Source organism: Malaclemys terrapin, chromosome 7, assembly GCF_027887155.1.
Source record: "Malaclemys terrapin pileata isolate rMalTer1 chromosome 7, rMalTer1.hap1, whole genome shotgun sequence".
NCBI classification, from domain to species: Eukaryota; Metazoa; Chordata; order Testudines; family Emydidae; genus Malaclemys; species Malaclemys terrapin.
In genome coordinates, this window is record NC_071511.1 from 56,452,025 (window position 1) to 56,471,965 (window position 19,941).

The window sequence follows — 19,941 nt, forward strand, 5'->3', positions numbered from 1 at the left end:
GGCGGAGGGGCAGTGGGGTCTCTGAGCGCCGCTGCCCGCAGGCGCTGCTCCCATTGGCCGCAGTTCCCGGCCAATGGGAGCTGCCGAGTCGGGGCAGGGGGCAATGCGCGGAGAGACACACACACACACACAGAGACCCCCCGGTGGCCATAGGGACATGCTGGCTGCTTCCGGGAACGGCGTGGAGGGAAGGAGGCAATGCGGGCAGGGAGCCACCTTAGCCCTGCTGCTGGCATGTCCCTGGGTGCCCCTTGTGGGGAGGAGGACAGTGGGTCTCCTGCTGTACCACCGGCCGGGACTCAGGGGCAGGTTGTCAGATGAGATTTGTCTTGCATTTTGGGGGCCCCCTGTCATTGTGGGCCCCATGCCACTGCACTGTTTCTTTCATGGTAAATCTGCCTCTGAACCAACCTAATTCTCAATTACTGAGGGACAATCTCTACTCATTGATTATATTTTGCTTTCCACAACCAAATCTCCATACAACTTTTCATGAGTGATGTACCAGAGTATTCAGATTCTAATATGTAAACTGTATTGTTAAATCTATTAATCTATATTTGGATTATTGCTGATTCTGTACTCTATGTATCATCTGACTTTTAAATATTAACTTTGTGGATAATCTTAGGGTTACCATACGTCCTCTTTTTCCCGGACATGTCCGGCTTCTCGGCAGTCAAACCCCCATCCGGGGGGAATTGCCAAAAAGCCGAACATGTCCGGGAAAATGGCGGCTCTGCTCCTCCCTGACTCTTCGGCTCTGTTTAAGAGCCGGGCTGCCCGAGCGCTACCGGCTTCGGGCAGCCCCCGTGCCTCCGGACCCTGCGCCGCCGGAGCCCGGGAGGGGAAGTGCCCGGCTGGGGGCGCGGGTCCGGAGGCAAGGGGGCTGCCCAAAGCCCGAGCGCTACCGGCTTCACGGTTTGCTGGGCAGCCTCCAGACCCTGCGCCCCCGGCTGGGCGCTTCCCCTCCCAGGCTCCAGCTGCGCTGGGGAAGCGCCGGCCGGGGGCGCAGGGTCTGGGGGCTGCCCGGGAAACCGTGAAGCTGGTAGCACTGGGGCAGCCCTTTCCCCCTGGCTGGGAGTGGGAGGGGGGAGGGGGCGGAGTTAGGGTGGAGAAGGGGTGGAGTTGGGGCGGGGCTAGGGGCGGGGAAATGGGCGGGGCCAAGGCCTGTGGAGGGTCCTCTTTTTTTATTTATGAGATATGGTAACCCTAGATAATCTAAGCACTATACCCAGATGTACAGATACTCTTTTCCCAATCTATGTATTATATATATATTTTTAACATTAGCTTTAATACATTTTTTAAATATCTTTGGGGATCTGGGCCTTCCTCAATTGGCGCCTTATATTATCGAATACAATCCTGAGGTACCTAACCCTCTCCCTGCTGCCTTCTCATTTTGTACCGCTGGGGGCGCTCTAGCATCTCCCCAGGTCAATTCTCCCTCCCGTGCTGCTGCGGGCGCCGCTCCCTCTCGTTGTTCCTTCTTTGGAGCCCCTCGGGCTTCTCCTCTCTATGGCTTTTTTCTGTTTCCGGCCTCACTATGGAGCGGAAGGCGGGTGTTTCCGGTTCCGGGTTCCATCCCCGGTGTAGGCGACGATGGCGGCGGCCTCCTCCTCGTCCGCGGAGACGGGGGGCTCCGGGGCCCGGGAGGAGGCCGAGGAGACGGCGGGGCCCGGCTGGAGCGAGTCGCAGTTCCGCCATTACACCTTCCGGACGCAGCCCATCCCCCGGCTCAGCTACAGCGACCCCCGCGCCGAGGAGCTGATCGAGAACGAGGTGCCCGGGCTGCCAGTCTGACAAGGGGCATTTAGGGGGTGAGGTGGGGAGCGCTGGGTGTGGGGAGGGTCCTGGGGGGCAAGATGGACCGTGGGGCTGCTGAGCCTCTGTCCCACCAGGCTGGGGCATCTCTCACACTGTGATGCTGTGTCAGGCTACACACCTCTGATGGGTACTGCACGTACACAGACATCAACAGGCAGGGACACACCCAGCTGAGTTACATGAATGCTTCTCCCAGACGCTCATGACCAACAACACAGAGGCTCCAGCCAATTCCCCTCAGCTCCCCAGCCTAGGACCTCAGAGCTGTACGGTCTTGCCCTGGTCAGAAGCCTGGCTGGTATAAATTCATTACCCAGTTTGTCCCTCCCTCGATGTGGAGAGGGCAAACACTAGCCTTTGTAAACTGAGCAGAGATTTACCAAGTGCTTCAACCGAAACACACTGTTTTAGGTAAAATATGACACAGATTTATTAATTATAGAAATATAGATTTTAAGTTATTATAAATAGTTAGCATAGAGATCAAAGTTGGTCACCTAAAAATTAAATAAATTTGCAGTCTAAGTTCTATAAACTAAACAGAATTTGACTCAAGCAGTGTCTCACCCTGACATATAGTGTAGTTCCTCAGTTCACAGCCTGGGATTCTCCTCCAGCCAGAGTTGCCAACTTTGTGATTTGCTGTGTGTGTGTGTGAGTTGTAAACAAACACACACACACACTATGCCTCAGGCCCTGCTCCCACCCCACCCCTTACCCCAAGTTCCTACCCCACCTCTTCCTGCCTCTTCTTTCCCCATTCTGCCCCCTACCCCAAGTGCACCCTCCTCCTCCTCCCTTTCCTGCATGCCGCTGAACAACTGATTGCCAGGGGCAGGAGGTGCTGTGAGAGAGCGGGAGGAGTTGCTCAGTGGGGCTGTCGGTGGGTGCTGAGCTCCCACTATTTTTGTCCTGTGGGTGTTCTGGGGCTGGAGCACCCCCGGAGTCGGTGCCTATGCCTCCAGCCCAGGACCACGCTCCCCAGTTCAAAATCTTTGTCTTCTAGATGTTTTTTCCGGGTGTTGAGTTGTGGGGGGAGTGAGGCCAAATGATGATGTCACTTCCCCTCTTTTATGGTTTCTTCAAGCTTGCTGGAAAGATCTTTTGCTATGATATGGGTCAAGCAGTCTCCATTGTATATGTGATTTCTCTGAGATGGTTGTTGGGGAAAGTGGATTCTCTTCAATGGGCCATCAACACTTCTGGCTACTCCATTGTTGTATCTAAAAAGCTGGTTGTGGGTCTTCCCAATCTCAGAGCATATTTCAGTAACACACACAGAGCAAAACTTCATAACCTCACATATGATGAACATTAACATTCTGTTGGATTATATGTACTAACAGATCAAGCCTTTCAAAATGATACCTCACAAGGCATGCTTTGTACAAAACATATCATAATTATATGACAATACTGAATATGGGGGTTAAGGGTGCTACTTTGAGGTACAGAGTGCAAGGGGGGGGTCACTAGGTAGTGCTGGGGGTGTGTGGGGACAAGGCCCTGGGGGTGATGGGTGGGAGGCTGGGGTGGTGATGTGTATTTGACAAGGAGTATGTGTTTGTGTGCGGGAGATCATGTGCACTGGGGGTTCCTGGTGAGCAGGTGTGAGCACCCACTGCCTCACTCTGGATGGGTTTAGCAGCCCAGGGATCTATGTGGTGTGGTTAAAGGGGTCACGGAGGAAGTCTCCAAAGGCTGTGAGCACCTAGCAAGAGAGTGGGATTTCTGAAGGTGGTATATGTGATAGAACTAGGAGTAAAGGAGAGAAGATTAGAGAGGAAATGTAGGTTAGGTATGGGGAAAGCTTTCTGAAGGAGAGAGAATTGGGCTGTGGGATCACCTCCCAAGAGAAGCCACTTGAGTCATTGCTATGTACGAGAGCATACACTGTAAGCAGTGCTTTAATTTCTTGTGTTGTAAGCAGCAACATTAATATTGAAAGTAACTAAATTATCATTTACTTCTCACATTGGCTGTTTCCCTTTTTTCTCAATTTGGACATTGAAAAATTAATGTTTGTTTTCCCGTTTTGATTATAGTCAGCCTTTCTGTCAGTTGTTGCCCTGTTTCAGTTGCGAAAGCTTCAGGGAAAGTTAGATCTTTGTTCTGGAATGTAAATCATGAAAACTTTATTTTGTAAAGTAATGTTTTTACAAACTTGGACTTTGATGCCAAATTTGGGTGTTGTCACCAATTTGAAGACAGTACTGTAGCGACCAATCCTATACTCGTTGTAATGGTTCAAAGTAGATGGGATTTACTAAGGCTTCCCCATCTTTAATGTCTATGAAATGAGTGACTTGTGGTTTCATGGAAGCAAATCCATAAGAAGGGAAGTGGGCATGCAAGTTTCAGGGCTCGTCTACACTTCCACTTATGTTGATATAACTTATGTCGCTCAGAGTCTAAAAAAGCTACCTCCCTCTCCCCCCGAGTGACGTACGTTATACCTATCTAAGCACCGGTGTGGACAGAGCTTTGTTGATGAAGATGTTCTCCCGCCGACATAGCTATGGCCTCTTGCAGAGGTGGCGTTATACTGATGGGAGAATGTCTTCACCAGACGCGCTACAGTGGTGCAGCTGCATCAGTGCAGCTGTGCCGATGTAGCCCTTCTAGTGTAGACTAGCCCTTAGAAACATGGCGTTTCTTAGGAAGTTTGGGAAGTATGTGTGGAAAGAAGTATGGAAAAGTCTGGGGTATCTTCAAGTAACTGTTTATGGTGTAGGGGAGATAGATGGAATTTCCCTCTAGGGAGGATTCTGACTACACCTGTGTCCATCTAGGAAATGGGATAATCTCTGCTATCTCTTTGCCTGTGCCTCAGCCTGATCTTTCTGTTGGAGGAGGATGAGACAGAGACTGGTTCCTTTCAGATTTCAGCACTGCTCCTTAACTTACCAAGGGAGCTTCTAAGGATCAATACACATATTTCTACCTACTTTCCTGGAACAGAGCACTCTTCTTCAGCATCATTCCTAGACCCACCAGTCTAGGAATCAAACCCAAGACCACTATAAGGTGGTGTGGAGTATTCATATCCTATCTCATACTCTGTGTTATGGGGGTGTCTTATCCTTAGTACTAGCTGCTGTCCAAGTCAGAATATTGGACTAGAAAGACCATGTGGTATAACCAAATACTGTAATTTCTGTATCCTTCCCTGACATGCTTCTATGGCTTGTTTATAGAGTTGATTAGTGGCATCTGGCATTCCTTTGTGAGCGTGTCATTAGAAAGTGGTGGCTAGTTCCTAATTTTTTTTGTATTTTTGGGAGTCAGTCCCAAATAAACATTCTTCATCCTTCTTCCCAGACCCTGTTGCCTGATTTTTCTCCTCCTCCTTCCTACTGCTTCAGAAGAGAAACTGTATGGTTGTGATAATGAGTTATTTATCTCCCAGTTTCTCCAGAAATCCTTGAACCAATGTGCTTTCTTTTGCTATCTAGGAGCCAGTGGTCCTGACAGATACAAACTTGGTGTATCCCGCCCTGAAATGGAACCTGGACTACCTCCAGGAGAACATTGGCAGTGGTGACTTCTCAGTGTATAGCGCCAGCACATACAAGTTTTTGTACTATGATGAGAAGAAAATGGCCAATTTCAAGAACTTCAAGCCCAAGTCGAACAGGGAAGAGATGAAATTTAGTGAGTTTGTGGAGAGACTCCAGGAAATACAGCAGCAAGGGAGTGGTGAGAGGTAGGTGATACTTGGAAAGCTCTCCAGTTGTACAGGTTTAATTGGGTGATAGGTTGAGGTTTAGGCATTGAAAATGATTTGAGAGTGCATTTGGACCTGCTTTTTTTCATCTTCACAATGATTTCTCCTCCTCAGATTCAGTGTTGGAGGAGGGTGGTCTCAGATGTGCTAGGGTTGGTCATCCACTTGTTAAATGTAGACAGACATCTTTGAAACACTTGTCACAGAATTTTTCAGTGTTTGCCTGATTGGACTTTCACATTCTTTGGCGGGAATAAAGTGCTGGTGAAAGATGCTTTGCTTGGCAGCACAGACGGCTAAAGGCCATGATCCCTAGAAAAGTCACCCACTGGCAATCCAACTTTTCCCATGCTGCCCCACCAGTGTATGCCAGCTCTGACTTGGCAGATCGGAATGGTGTTCAGTCGCTATTGTACATTGCATGGCCTCTCTTCTGAGACTGCTAGCAACGATGCAAATTAGTGGCAGTTGTGCTAGCAATATTTATGCTTATCCACTAGCAACTAGACTTATCCCAGCAGCTGCTTTCAACAGGCCACCAAGCAGTCACTGGATGGTAACAACTTCTGGATGCTATTAACCTTGGCCGAGTTTGAACCAGCTATATACTGCCCAATGGCTCTGTATCCCATTACCAGTTTTCAGAGCCATTCAGTTCCCCCTTAGGTTCTGGCATACCATCTGAAAGGGAAAAACCTATCACGGAACTTAAGCAGCTTTGCTGGTGAATATGGGTATAGGGTGTCTAATGCATGTACTGCTGAGATTGCAGTGACAGAGGCTCGGATAGTGTGGTCCCCTACAACTAAAGGCACCTTGGTGTCTGACCAGCTGAGATCTGAGGTTGATGCGCTATATTCCATCACAGACATTCTCCCACAGAAACTCTTAATCAGAGAGGTCCCTTTGGTGGTTAGTGACTGAAAGTAAGTGGAAGAGTAAATTTGAGGGATATTGATTAACTTTGCTTGATTGTACAGTCGCTTGATGATAGATTGGGATTTAAGCTTCCTTCTCCTGCTGCACTTGCTGGTTAGTGTTTCTTCTAGCCATTCCTCTGAGATCTCAGAATTTTGTTTTGGATTGCTCCAAAGTCCCACTCATACCAAAATCCTTACTCAACCGATTACTGTTTGACCTAAATTAGATTTAATTTCCTCCTATGGTGGGAAATTCTGCAGGTGAAGTTTGATCCCTCAGGTTTTTGGAACTTTTCCTTTCCACAGACACCTACATTTCTTGTAGTTTTCCTTGCCACTGTTGTTGGTGACAGAGTAGAATTTCTGAAAGAACTAGAGCTCCCTTTTCTGCACAGAGAGCTGAATGGGACATGTAATTCTCCAGGCAGTTTCTGAGGTTAACTTGTGAAGAGAAGACCAATATCACATGTTCCACATACATGAAATCTACCGGTCGCTGTTAGTGTGGAGAGGCTGTGTGTGTGGGGGGAAGACAGGGAAAGACATCTCTGTAAGGGTGGATGAGAAGATGCCTGTGTAGCCATATGTATGCTTAACACTAATTTTTCCCCTGGGAAATACAGGTTGTATCTGCAGCAGACTCTGAATGATACGGTTGGAAGGAAGATTGTGGTGGATTTCCTGGGCTTTAACTGGAACTGGATTAACAAGCAGCAAGGGAAGCGTGGCTGGGGGCAACTGACTTCCAACTTGCTGCTTATCGGCATGGAAGGTAAGCAACCAGTGTTGATTCTGAAGGGATTGAGGGAGACTTGGCTAATTCTGGTGAATTTCAACTTTGGGGGTCACTTTCAGCTGAATTTACCACTTGTTTGCAGTGTGTCTCTGAAGCAGCACAGGTAGCTTTAAGGGGGACTCCTTGTACACACAATCTATAATTTGTCTTATGTGGAGAGTGGGTCAGGAGAGTATTCCTCTGCTTGTGGTTGCTGGAAGATAAATTTCTGTGCATCTAATTACTCCCTGAAGTGTCAACTCTGATACAGCCAAGAGTTGTGCGGTGTGTTTTGAACTAATAGTTGACGTAGCCACCCCTGTTTCTTACTTGAGCACTTTACAGAAGTAATATCTCAGAGTGGTGTCCAGGGTTTGTTTTAAGGGCTAATTGACTCTGAAGAATCAGTCTTGTTACTTTGACCAGCAGTGAGATAGTTATCAGAGAAAGGGGAGGGACAGTCATGTTATGAAGACCTGCTGTGCGGGAACTCTCATGTGGCATCTCATGGGAGTGGAAAGAAATTTGTGAGCAAAGGATGCAAATGTACCACTATCTTCCCCTCCCATAGAAACAGCCCCTCAAGGCCCTTTTTAGAGAGGGCTGTTTCTATGCCATATTTTCATCTTACTTCCTCCAGACATCAAGGTTCTTAAATTATTGGGTTTTTTTAAAACAAGTTCTTTCCCACTCTTGTACTCAAACAGCTGAACAGGTTTTCTTAAAACTTTCCATAAATGTTACCTTCAGGCTGAGACCAAATTGGAAAAAGTCATCCTGAAAATTGAGAGTTGGGAGCAACTGAGAATGGGGGTTAAAATGGAAACCGTTCTGTAACTTTAACTCTAGCAGTTGCTAGCCCTACTGTAATGCCTGGTTTGTAAAGTGCTTTAGGATCCTTTCCTCCATATAGTTCTATGGACATGTATGGCAGTTTGTTGTTGGTGTTGCCCCAGTGAGACCTATAACCTGTTCCTTTGCCCGAGCCTTTAAAGTATATGTGAGAGATTATCCATCTCTTTCTTTGTGCAGGGAATGTGACACCAGCTCACTATGATGAGCAGCAGAACTTCTTCGCTCAGATTAAGGGCTACAAGCGGTGTATCCTGTTCCCTCCAGATCAGTTTGAATGCCTCTACCCTTACCCTGTGCACCATCCATGTGACAGGCAGAGCCAGGTGAGAATAAGATCTATAGTAAACTGGATTTACATTAACTCTTCACTTAAACTCGTCCCAGTTAACGTTGTTACGTTGCTGATCAGTTAGGGAACATGCGCGTTTAAAGTTGTACAATGCTCCCTGCTTTGTCCACTGCTTGCAGGAAGAGCAGCCCGTTGCAGCTAGCTGGTGGGGGCTTGTAACCAGGGTGGACTGGCAGCCCACCTATCAGCTCCCTGCTCCCCTAAGTCCCCTGTGCTGCAGCCGCCCAGCAGGCTAGCAATCGGCAGTTCAGCTGTCCCTCCTCCCACTGCCATGTGCTGCTCCTGCTCTCTGTCTTGGAGCTGCTCCCAGAGACTCCTGCTTGCTGAGAAGGGGGTGGGGGGTGCTAATGTCAGGGTGTCCCCCTGTCCGCTGTATCCCACTTACCCCTTCTCCATATAGAGCAGGGAGAGGACACAGACGGAGAGAGACAGAGAGAGCTTGGTGTCTCAACTTCCTGATCCACTTAAAAAGACAATGCACTTAAGAGTGGGTCAGCTTACTTAAAGGGGCAGTGTTCATCTCTCTCTCTCTCTCTCTCTCTCTCTCTCCCTCCCCCACAGTCAAGGTGTGTGTCTGTCTGCTATGCTGTCTCCCCTCCCTCCTGTTCATGCTTCCTTGATGAGAGGCTATGTTAACAACAATGTGTTATCCCTTGAGGACTCAGCCAAGTGCTAGTTCATCATTTAGCAGCAAGGCATTCCCTGGGAAATATCCCTCCCTCTTACACCCTCTAACTTCACCACTTCAACCAAGCTTCACAATCATCATAGCTGTGAACAGTATTAAATTGTTTGTTTAAAACGTATACTGTGTGTATATCTATATAATATATAGTTTTTTGTCTGGTGAAAAAAATTTCCCTGGAACCTAACCCCCCCTATTTACATTAATTCTTATGGGGAAATTGGATTCGCTTAACATAGTTTCGCTTAAAGTCGCATTTTTCAGGAACATAACTACAATGTTAAGCAAGGAGTTACTGTATTCCCTACTACACACCAAAAAAGCACATGCATAAAAATCACTAGCTCCATGGGGGATATGCCAGTATCAGTAAAGTGTACCAGTCCCTGTCCTGGTGCTGAGCCATTAGAGTACCCACACTAGTTGTTACCTTTGGTATCAATATGTGTTGTTGGAAAATGGGCCTCTGTGCATCAGTTATTAATTAGCCTTATTTAGTGTCACTGTGAGGCCATATGTTTTAGTGGTTGGAGCCGACAGAGCTCTAGTTCTGAGCAGGACACGTCAGTCTCAGTGCCTCAGTTTCCCCATCTTCTGTCTAGCACACTGGTGTTACGAAGCTGAACGTTGGCGGTACCTTGAGATGCTGTAGAAATGCCAAGTGTTGTTGACTGTGCTTTGGGTGTTTGAGTGATGCATTTATCAGCCACAGAACATAACTCTTCTGGAATGGTACCAGTATTATTATTTTGTTTGCTTTGGTCCAAAGAAGTTTTTCTTTGTCATAAGCATTTCCTACTGAAGGGAAATAGCAGGGATATTGCTTCCTCTCTTGTACCTTTCCCTCCTCCCCTCTTTCTCTTAATGATTTAACAAGACACACATTCCAAGAGATCAGAGGGTAGCCGTATTAGTCTGTATCCACAAAAACAACAAGGAGTCCGGTGGCACCTTAAAGACTAACCGTTATCTGTTAGTCTTAAGGTGCCACCGGACTTCTTGTTATATTCCAAGAGAGCTACCTGATGCAGATGTGCCTTGGGCTGTGCTGCAGGAATTGGAAGTGTGTGGTACTGGTACGCTGTATAGGAATGTAGCTGCTGCATAGGACAGATCTGCAATAGAGGCTGCTGTTGGAGCAGAGTGCACTCCTGAATTTCCAGCCTTTGTCTGATCAGTGCTGCATCCTTGTCTCTCTTGATCTGCTAGGTGGACTTTGACAATCCTGACTATGAGAAGTTTCCCAATTTCCAGAACGTGGTTGGCTGTGAGACAGTGGTAGGCCCGGGTGATGTGCTCTACATCCCTATGTACTGGTAAGGAGGATCCAATGAGCTGGGAGAAGTGGGGGAGGGATTTAGACAGAAAGGGTGGTCTTTTAGTTAAAGCATTGCACTGGGATTCAGGAGATCTCCACTCCTATTTCTGGCCAAGCTACAGAATTGTAGTGAGATCTTGGACAAGTTTTAACCACTCCGTGCCTCAGTTTCCCATCTGTGAAATGAGAGTAATAATATCTGCTACCTCTGAATGTTGAGGATAAATCTGTTAATGTGCATGAGGCATTTGCATACTACAGTGAGTTGTGCTCTAGCAATACATATTTAAATAACTAAGGGGAGTTGTTCAAGGGATTGTGCTGGTGTCTGAGTGACATGCCAAGGTGCCTCTCCTGCACTCTGGCCTGCATCCAACAGGTCTGTCTGTGTAGCTCTTTTTTTTTTTTAATAGTAACCCTCCCATTTTGTATGGTTTCCATGCAGGTGGCATCACATTGAGTCTCTGCTGAATGGGGGAACCACCATCACTGTGAACTTCTGGTACAAGGTAAGCACATGTCCATCTGCACTCCTGTGGTAGCCCATTATTCAGTAGGATTCCCACTGTCTCGGTGGCACCCCAGCATGAAGACAGGATGTCAGACTTTGCCAAGCATGGATAACTTTACTGCCTGAATCATAGACATGTAGGGCTGGAGTGGACCTCAAGGGGTTATCCAGTCCCCACCCACCCCGGGCTGAGGCAGGATTAAGTATGCCTAGATTGGACTGTCTCTGAAGTGTATTCTTCTAACCTTTTCTTAATCTTGGATATAAGGACTTGTCACTAGCAAAAAGCTGGTTTCTTCCCCTGGGGCATGGGGGTATTGCAGTTGAATAGCCAGGGTGCTTGGGTGTGAGTTGCATTGTTTGCTAAGATTCGGGTAAGGCTGAGGCATTTCAGGAAGGACACAATGAGGTGTTCTTTCTCTTTACTTTCAGGGTGCACCCACCCCAAAGAGAATTGAGTATCCCTTAAAGGCTCATCAGAAAGTGGCGATAATGAGGAACATTGAGAAGATGCTGGGAGAGGCCCTGGGAAACCCACAAGAGGTAAAGTAAAAGCTAGAGATGCTGTCACCGCCATTGAAATGTTGAAGTGTGGACTGCAGAACGCTGGATCCCAGCAAACCATCTGAGGCTGCCTGTGATATTAATGGGGATGGGTGACACAGCACTAGTGGCAATTCTTCATCTTCCACCCTTATAGTCCTTGGGGCCACAAAAGGCTGAGATCCTCAAATTATAGTGCTTGGGCTGATGAGTACAACCCCATAGCATACTGTAAAAATTGGGAAATAGTGCAAGCTATGGGGTGCAGAGACTATTTGGTTGTGGATGCTGGCAGAAAAGCATGCTGGTCAGAGGGACTAATGACAACATTAAGTGTGATATTTCAGGAGCAGGAAGAGTGATAAATAAATGCTCCATAATCAGTTTTTTAGTGAGATACACTTTTTTTTTTTTTTTTTTCTGTAGCTCTGGCGGATTGAGAGAGAGTTGACCTCAGAACTGACTCATTTTGAATACCATCTTGCTTCCCCCCCCCCCCCCCCTTTGAGTTCCAATATGATTTTTACCAGCTGGCATCTCATGACCCAGTGGATTAAATTGGGAATCAGAATCTGGTTTTGAAGGGCTGTTATCTCTTCGGTGGAGGTTGAAATACTGGGTGCTGAATACAAATGTTTTCATGGCCACTAAACCCTTCCAAGCACTGGTCCTGGACCACTGATTAGTGCAAGAACATTTCAGTCTCTGTATAATGTCAACAAATGTTCTTTATCCGATTTGCCTGCTATCTGGATGATTCCAAGAAAAATGCCTTTTATGAGAGATTCCTTCCCTAGCTAGTCACAGGGAATGCTGAGGAATAGGAGCAGCCTCAACTGCAGGCCAAACCTTAGGATTGAGGGACAAGTATTGTCTTGGCTTTCTATAATGCTTGTGATTTTAAGTGACCCCCAGAGTACCTTACGGGTGATACAGAGGAAATGCTCCTCCACTCCAAAATAAAGCAGTCCCTGTTCAGTGTGGCATAAGATTAGAACAGGAAGTGAAGAAAGCTGTATCCAGTTGAAACTGCAGGTGGGATTTTGTGTAGGAAAGTTGCCACTACTGGCCTGGACACTGTGTTTAACTCTTGTGGAAGATGCTAGGGGATCTTTAATAACCATAAGCAATCAAGACTCATTTGACATCTCCTCTGAATCATACCAGGAGATTGGTTCACTGCTAACCGGGCAGAATAACCAGCTCCACTTCTGCCCAATCTGTGTTCCTCTGAGATCCCCTTCTCTGGCCTGGCCCGGCCTGGCCTGGCTTAGCTTGTGGGAGTTGATGGGATAACAGCTTGAGGTAGTCAGGCGGCAGGCTGTGCTGCCCTTGTTGCCGTGCACTTGCCATGGCTAACAATATGTTTTTGCCTTGAACAGGTGGGTCCCCTGTTGAACATGATGATTAAGGGTCGGTATGACTAGTCCCTGGCCACCTGGGTGACTGACGGTGGAGCTGCTTCGTTCACGAGTAACGGAAGATACTGAGCGCTAGTATTGCACGCAGCACTTGAGACTGATGGGCTCCTGGCCCATCTCTGTCCCGTTCCACAACAATTAAGGGGACTACTGGAACTGCAAAACCATTAGCCCACCTCCTTCCCCCTTCCCTCACTGTCATCCAACTAAATCTCCCAAGAAAGAACCTGCACTTAGTGAGCAAGAATCCAGCTTCCAATAAGTGTGTGTTTCCCCTGTCTGCCGAGACGAGGAATGTGGCGTCTGGCACTCGAATGCTTTCCTTCTTTGGATTTTAATTTAAAGTGTTGAAAGAACAGTTTGGAAGGGAGCCAGGAGTGGTCTTGTTTCCTCAGGCCCAGTGGCTGGGTTTCTGTGATGGTGCTGGCAGTGGACGCAGTACCCCTGAAATCTGGGACAGTCAATCTGGATAGCAGGAAGCCTTAGGTTCCATGATCCTGTTGTTGTTAGAGGCCTTGTCCTTGCTGGGTCCTGGCACCGTCGGACAGCAGGAATGAGCGTGTGATGACTTGTTTGAGGAGAAACTGGAAAGATGGTTTGGAAACCCCCCAGCTCCCTGCCAAGATGCAGTGCTCAGGGTATTGGGAGCTTGGTACCTAGCAGGGTGATCAAGTTGAATCCATACAGTGTGTATGTGCACACAACGCCACCCTTTGAGTCCTGCCTCTGTCAGATGGGTCACAGGAAACCTCCTCTCTCCCATTCACAGCAGAGCTCTTTGAGGAGCGAAGGTCTCCCTCTTTTCTCTAAAGCTGCAGCTTGGTTAGAAGTGGATGTAACATGGTGAGGGAGACAGAGATTACGAGGGCACTCCCCAAGTCTCCCACGATGAAGCCATGTCAAAATTGATCTCCTGGGGCCCTGAGACTGATGAATGCCCAGTTAAAATCAACTTCCCTTTTCTCCACCGGGGGGTGCCGGCTTCCTGTACAAAACACAGAAAGTGCCCTTTACTGATTAACTCTGTGTGTTATGTTGTGAGGCTGTTGTGTTGCTCCCTTCCTTGTATGGTCACGTGAGGAGGTGGGGAGACTCTGTTTCATACCTGTGTTCATTTTGTTTGAATCCTTTGTGTTCTAATACTTGGCACAGAAGTTTTCAGAATGAGAAGAGAGAGGCTACAGGAGCAGCAGAACTTCCTTTTAGAGTCCTGGCAATTGCCCTGAAAAACCAGCATGTCTTCCTAGTCCTTTTTCCTGCAGAGCCTTCCAAACTCACATGGAGCCTTGCCTTGCCTTGCACAGTTCTGCTGTTCCTGGGTGGGAAACTTGTGTACTGAACACGATTGTAATTGATCATCAAGATTAGCAAAGCTGGCTTGGATTCCATCTAATTCACCCTGCTGACCAGTGAAGGCTGTTCTCTTCACTATGTTTCCTAGTCCTTTGTCTCCTTGCCTGTTTAGGGCTGATTGTGACGTTTGGGTTTCTGTGAAGTGTGTAGCCCAGGGAGGAGATGTCGTTTGGGAAACAGAATGATATCCATGGCTTGCCGTGTCCCATCTTGTGCTGGGACGACTCTTGTACCGTTTACTGTGAACTTCTCTTATGCAGGAATAGAAGAAAGACTCAGCAAAACTGAGTTGTTTGAAGCTCCATCCAGATGCTGTCCGTGTCTAGCTGTTGACCATCGCTATTTGTGGCTCTGGTACCAAGAGAGGTGCTATGGGACAAAGCAGGAGTCTTGTTACCAAACACCCTGTGACCTTGGTTACATACTGCTAAGTCAGGGACAAAGAGAGCAGCAGGAGATAAACTTCCTCTCCGGAGCACTGTCTAGATCAGAATGAAGGTCACTCAGCTGGATGCGTGTCAACGCTCAGCCTTGGGGGAAGGGGGAAGGGGGAAGGACCCTCTTCTGCCTCTGGCTGAAAGTGAAGCCTTTCCAAGAGTTGTTGGTGTGTGCAGTGTCTCTGCCCTTGGTTGGAAGACACTCAGCTGGAATCTCACCTGCGTGCCAGTGTTGGGAGCACAGCAGTCTCAGCCAGTGTTCTGAGCAGCTCGTTCCAAGGGGCTCATGAAGGGAGAGGATGGTATATCTGGAACCTTGGGACCTGTTTTTCTTTATTTGCCAAAGGTCTAACTTTGAAGTGTCAGAACAGTTTTTGCTGCACTTGGCTGGCATGAAAGCTCAGTTTACAATGCACTGATGGACTCTTTTTTTTTTTTTTTCCCCCTCTCCTTTTCCACCCTCTGCTTTCAGTGCCCATGCCATGGTCTTGGGAAGCTGTGTATGTATGTGTGTGAGAGAAACACATGGTACCTTCTGAAATGTAGTTCTTAAATACAACCAATGTTGAACAACAGAAGTGTGTGGCTTTTATTCTATATGAGTGCTGCTCTCTAAAGGAGAACGCCCCCAGGGAGGCATCTAATCAGGACTCCTGTGGGAAGCAACATGGATCTGTCCACCCAGGCCGGTTGCAGATGGAGGTTAGAACTCAGGACTCTTTCACTTCAAATTGTTTGAATGAATTCAGCGCAGGTGAAAGCTGCCTGATTGACAGCCCTAGCCTCTGACATCCTTTATCCCCAGAGCAGGTGTATCAGGAGTAATAGCAGTGCAAGCTGTGAACACGCCCCTCAAGCAACCTTCCCTTGATCTGAAGGAACCATGCCTCTAAAAGTGAGAAGGGAGTCTAGTATATGGCTGATTCAATCCTTGACCTCTGAGAGCAGTGTCAAGTATAAATTGGTCCCCTTTGATTTATGGCCTTCAATATAGATTCTTGTCCTTTGGCAACAAGCATGAGAACTTTTCCCAGAGACCACCCAGTCACTGTCAGGTAGTCATGACTGTCAGTCAGCACCAGCATGTGCTGGAGATGCAGGCACTGCACAGAGATGAAAAGCTGCATATCCCATTATCAGTCCCCTGAGCCATCTCATCCCCATTGGTGCAATCAGCCAATTCCTCACTTTATTTGGTAAGCAGCAGATCTGCACCTGGAGGTCCAGGTTAGTATTTGTCTGTGGGAGCTTGCCTGCACATGCTTCAGGTGTGCATCAACGCCTATGGGTGTTGCCTCATGTCTGTTACACTTCCAGGAAATGAGTGCATACAGGCCTGGTAGCTCATTATGAACTGTTGTGTGTATTCAGCCATCAGCGAAACCTCAATGGGTGGGAATTAATTTTGGTAACTACTGTGCAGGTGTAGTAAGCTGGGGAAGGGCTGGGTGGGTAAGATCAGGGCACTTCATGAAGGTATCTTGGGAACTTCCCTAACCCAATGTTCTGATTGGATTTTTGTGTTTAACCTGTAAAACACAACTGCAGAATTGGGGTGGTGAGTGTGTGATTGCTCTCAGGTCTCTTGGTATCTCTGTTTGAATGAGAGGAAATGGCAAATATGAGGTAGTGGGAGTGGAGGGGGTGGTGGAGAGCTGGGTGACTGAGGTACTGGCAGTGGGTTACTTGGTCTGAGGAGCTCTAGCACAGTGCGGTCAGGTTATGGGTATGTGTGGGAGTGCCTGTCTTGACCCTGTCTAGTGTCTGTGCTGTGAGCATGCTTTTTATGTGAGTAACTTACTTTGGTGACAGGCCACAGTTCAGAAATGTCCACTTGCCCTTTGGTGGCCGCTTCCATCCACTGAACACAAAGCACCTTACAAACAAGCCTCGCAACAGACCCGAGAGGGAGGAATTAGTCAATTTTTTCCAGATGTGGAAACTGAGGCACAAAGGTGAAGTGACTTGTGTGGGGTGTGTGTGTGTCTCAGAGCTCTGAGAAAAACACCCCTGATCTGACTCCTGTGTGTTTAATTTACATCCTTTTCTGGTCTCTTCTCTGGTTTGCTTTTTGTCTTCACCTCTTCCCCCGCTCTTTTGAAGGCAGATTCTCCTAGGGAAGCAGAAGGCCTCCTTTTTGCCGTAGGGTTCCAGGCTGTATGTGCTTTCATGGCTGAACAGTGTCCTGTAGAAAGGTGGCAGGTTGCTACTGTCTTCATACAGATGAACTTCCCTGTGGCTGGCTGCTTTAAGGGGCATCAAGGGAGCAGGGAAGTCAGGCAGTAGCTTTCAAGGCATGGTATGCAGTCCATGATCATGCTGCTTTCCCAGCTCCCATAGTTGCAGCTTTCTGTTTCACAGCTTAGTGTGTTGCCCTGAGCCATTTATTAAGCCTCACAACTATCATGTGAGGTAGGAAATACTGTGTTTTCCTTCCACAGGGCTTTCCTTTAGTCTTCACCTTTATATTCCTACATCTCTGCTTCCCCCTCTGCCTCCTTCACCTCCTTTTTGTAAGGAGGTTCCTGGTGCATTTCAATGGCTATTGGAGCTCACCTCCCTCCAGTTGAAGAGCTTGGCTTCTACCACCACGGTGTCTTGGGAGGTTGGAAGTCAGCAGGAAGCTTCCCTCTGAGGAGGCGAGCCATCACCACCTCCATTGTGCATTGTTTTGCTCTGCTGCTGCATGGGATGGGCTCTGAGATGAGCAAGCCAAGGAAGAAGGAGGCAAAGCTCTCGCTGTGGTGAACGCATGCAAAGTAAGTTCTAATTACTGCCTTGCAAGTCAAATATTTGTTGCGAGCAGAGGATTAATTGGTGGGGGAGGGAGCGGAAGTGGAGGCTCTCGGAGTGTAAGTGGAACAGATGCCCGGACGCCTTGGGGAAACGCAGCTTTCCTCTACAAATCAGAGCTTTAAATTACAAGGCTTTTACCAACGAGAACAGTTGTGGGAAGTCGTATGCTCTCATTTGCGTAATGGCTTCTGTCACTGGTGATTAGACACAGGATGAAGGAAAAGAAATTTGACAATTAGGAATGAGTGATCATTAATCAGAATCTTTGTTAGGAGAATGCGAGAAGGGAGGAAAAATATCCCACAAACAATGGAAGCTGCCAACTTGGCCAGGCATTCCACAGCAAGGCAGCCTTCAGGCATGCAACTGGGAGTGTCAGTGTTGCTCTACAGCACCTCCTCTGCCCAGGTGAGGAGTAGCATTGAGGGGCTGTGAAGGGGACCACAGGCCTACTTCTGGTTGGCCAAAAAACGTTCCGGGAATCACCATGCATGAAATCTTTCCCTTTGGTCAGTGCTTCCCAGCTGACTGCTCTGTAAGGAAGAGATCACATCACCAATCCATCTCCCTGCCACATTCAGCCAGGCGGGCTCAGTTCTTAGGGCCCTGCTGCAAACCTCCAGCAATAGGTGTGTGGACAGCTTAGCCTTGCAGAGAATTTTTCCTAAAGCCTCACTCAGATCAGTGGCTCACAAGGCAGAGAAGGGCCACAGAGGTCTTGACTGACACATGTAAGATTAGGATGGGCAAAGTGAATGCTGCACACACTCCCTCCCTGACAACGTTGCAGCATATGAGAACAAGGAGGCGGCTGATGGTTGCATGACAGGCAAATAAAGAAGGGAGTGGTACCCACACAGCCTGTAGCCTCTCTCTCTCATTCACTAGCACAAGACATCATCCGGTCACATAGCATCAATGGTTAATTTGACCAGTGCTCACTAAACTGCCCACTTGTCTGCATCTCCTGCAACCATCTCCTTGGATGCTGCCCCTTCTTTCATGGAATGCCCTCTCTGAACTGATACATCAGGTTGCTGCACTCTCCTTCAGATCTCTCCTCTGGACTCACTTCTTTAATGCCAAGAAGAAATTAGCCGGCAACTAATGGGTATGTGGAGTGGCATTGGGGTATAGCTAATAGGTGCATATTTTTAAAAGCATATTATATCCTCTTGTATATTGTGATTGTCTTCCTCCTCTTTGTATGCTCTTTGTCTTGGATTGTAATTTCTGCTGGGTCTTCCTCTCTGTGTGGTGTGGGTGCTACTGGAGTATAAGTAATATCTGAAGTTCTGGATGCTGAAAAATAAAGGCTTTCAAAGCTCATGCTTCAGTATGTCAGCTGACTGCTGCATGGCTCAGGAAGGAATTCTCTCTATCCTTATAGCAGTACACAATTAACTGTGAGCTTCAGGGGTGATGGACTCTTTCCTTTGAATCACTGGTTATTGGCAGAAGCAAGATACCAGACTGACATGATAGACCCGTTCTGTGATCTGGTGTTCCAAAGAGCAAACAGTAGATAGGACCAGAATGTAGGAATAGCTTAAACTTGTTCACACTCTGGTTTATAGGATGACCTTTGAGTTGGAATGTTCACAAGATGCCAAGAAGCATGGATCCATAATAAAGTTAAAGGGACATCATTAACTGGTAATCTAGCCAGTTTAAAAAAAACAAGTTTTGTGTTTTCCATCTGCCCCCAAGTTCCCCAGCCAATTTTTGTATTTTACAGTCACATTTTCCTGTTCTTAAAGCTTTTCTTTCCCTGTTGCTGTGGGACAGACATTCAAAAACTTGAGAAAAGATAAAATGTACTATGCACAAAGTACTGTCAAATACATAGGGAATAAACTGATTTTTTCCCTTTGAGCTCTAAGTTCTAACAAGCCTAGATATTACCTGCACCATCAGTAGATAAACCAATTTCATACGTAAATATAGTAGTAAATATTGATGATATGGTGGCATCCAAAGATCCCAGCAGGGGTTGTGGTCTTATTTTGCTGAGTGCTGTACAAACACATGACACAATCTTTGCCCTGAAGGGCTTTGAGGGTGTTGCATTAATCTAAATGGATCCTTTGAAACGCATAAAAACAACGAGGAGTCCAGTGACACCTTAAAGACCAACAGATTTATTTGGGCATATGCTTTTGTGGTAAAAAACCCACTTCTTCAGATGCATGAAGTGAGTTTTTTTTACCCACGAAAGCTTATGCCCAAATAAATCTGTTGGTCTTTAAGGCGTCACTGGACTCCTCGTTGTTTTTGTGGATACAGACTAACATGGCTACCCCCTGATATTTGAAATGTATGTTTTCGTAATCCTACACAGTGATAAAAGTACAGTGCTTATGGCAGGGGCTGTAGCCCATCTAAACCAGTTTAATCTCCAAAAAAACAATCTTTAACCAC

At 47.2% G+C, this 19,941-nt stretch overlaps 1 protein-coding gene across 1 annotated transcript; it reads left to right on the forward strand.

The window, feature by feature from the left end:
- The first annotated feature begins 1,580 nt into the window (after window positions 1–1,580).
- HIF1AN (hypoxia inducible factor 1 subunit alpha inhibitor) lies at window positions 1,581–18,859 on the forward strand. The gene is made up of 8 exons (XM_054033987.1): window positions 1,581–1,785; window positions 5,286–5,536; window positions 7,101–7,249; window positions 8,285–8,430; window positions 10,351–10,457; window positions 10,905–10,968; window positions 11,403–11,513; window positions 12,896–18,859. Exons 1-8 carry the CDS (start codon window positions 1,606–1,608, stop codon window positions 12,938–12,940), a joined length of 1,053 nt encoding a protein of 350 aa, XP_053889962.1. The 5' UTR covers window positions 1,581–1,605; the 3' UTR covers window positions 12,941–18,859.
- Window positions 18,860–19,941: the final 1,082 nt, after the last annotated feature.